The 855-nt window shown below is 49.8% G+C and overlaps 1 protein-coding gene across 1 annotated transcript; it reads left to right on the top strand.

Annotated features, from left to right (window-relative positions):
* Positions 1-479: 479 nt before the first annotated feature.
* Positions 480-855, top strand: CABS01_17206 (uncharacterized protein; the record flags this gene model as incomplete). The annotated part of the gene is made up of 1 exon (XM_060550533.1): positions 480-855. A coding segment is annotated over one exon (376 nt), but the record flags the coding sequence as incomplete, so codon positions are not given.

The following is an 855-nucleotide window of genomic DNA, read 5'->3' as shown; positions in this document are numbered from 1 at the left end:
ACTTGCGGCGGAGACAATCATTGAGATGTGATTATGAGTCCTTCTGTAGTGTGTATGTATTCGAGCGATGGGAATCCTGACGATGAAATCAGTCTGTCGCATCGCCATCCGTAGTACCGTGCATCCTGCTTTGCCGCGGTCGTCCAGTAACCGTCACATTTACGTGTAGTAGTGGGTAAGATTTCAAAGCCCGTTAGCGATTGCGTTGGTGATCGTCAAAGCTTGCTAGAGTCAGGGGGATGGTGAGCTTCTGTGAGAAAGTGGGTTAACTAACTAGCGTTACACCTCCTATGCCAATTTACGGCGCTGGTGTTCGTAGATGCAAACAGAAATCACGGTAACACCACTGACGAAATCCAACAGATTGTACCACGCATTCTCACAGTATTGCTTGAAGCACGCTGTTAAATAAGACAACGTGCTTCTTCGTTAATCCACGTCGTAGACAAGACACATTTCTCCTTCAGGTTCGTTTCGCTATGCTGTTAATCTTGGATAGGCGCAACCCCATGAGATGGACTACGGTCTCCGTCGCTCGCGGGGCTTCTTCTCAAGACCGCTGCAACAAACTCGACGATATGGGCCGTGAAACACCATCTGAGGGCCGTGGTTGTGAGTTAACAACGACGATTCACTGCTGTGCGGGTTTAGAATGCAACACACCAAATACTCCCTTCATGTCGGCACAGCCCAGCTTCTTGATGAGAGGCCAGTTGCTCCACATCATTGACAAGCCGGGGATACCGCTTCCTACTTTGCGCGAGCTGGGACTAGACAAGTTTCTGATCAAGGCCGAAAATCGCGGTTCGCAGCAAGACGTGGAAGAGAATGAGAGCCCAGCTATGATCCATTCGG

Source organism: Colletotrichum abscissum, assembly GCF_030869225.1.
Source record: "Colletotrichum abscissum strain IMI 504890 chromosome Unknown Scaffold_466.1, whole genome shotgun sequence".
Taxonomy (NCBI): Eukaryota; Fungi; Ascomycota; class Sordariomycetes; order Glomerellales; family Glomerellaceae; genus Colletotrichum; species Colletotrichum abscissum.
This window is presented reverse-complemented; position numbering and strand designations above follow the sequence as displayed.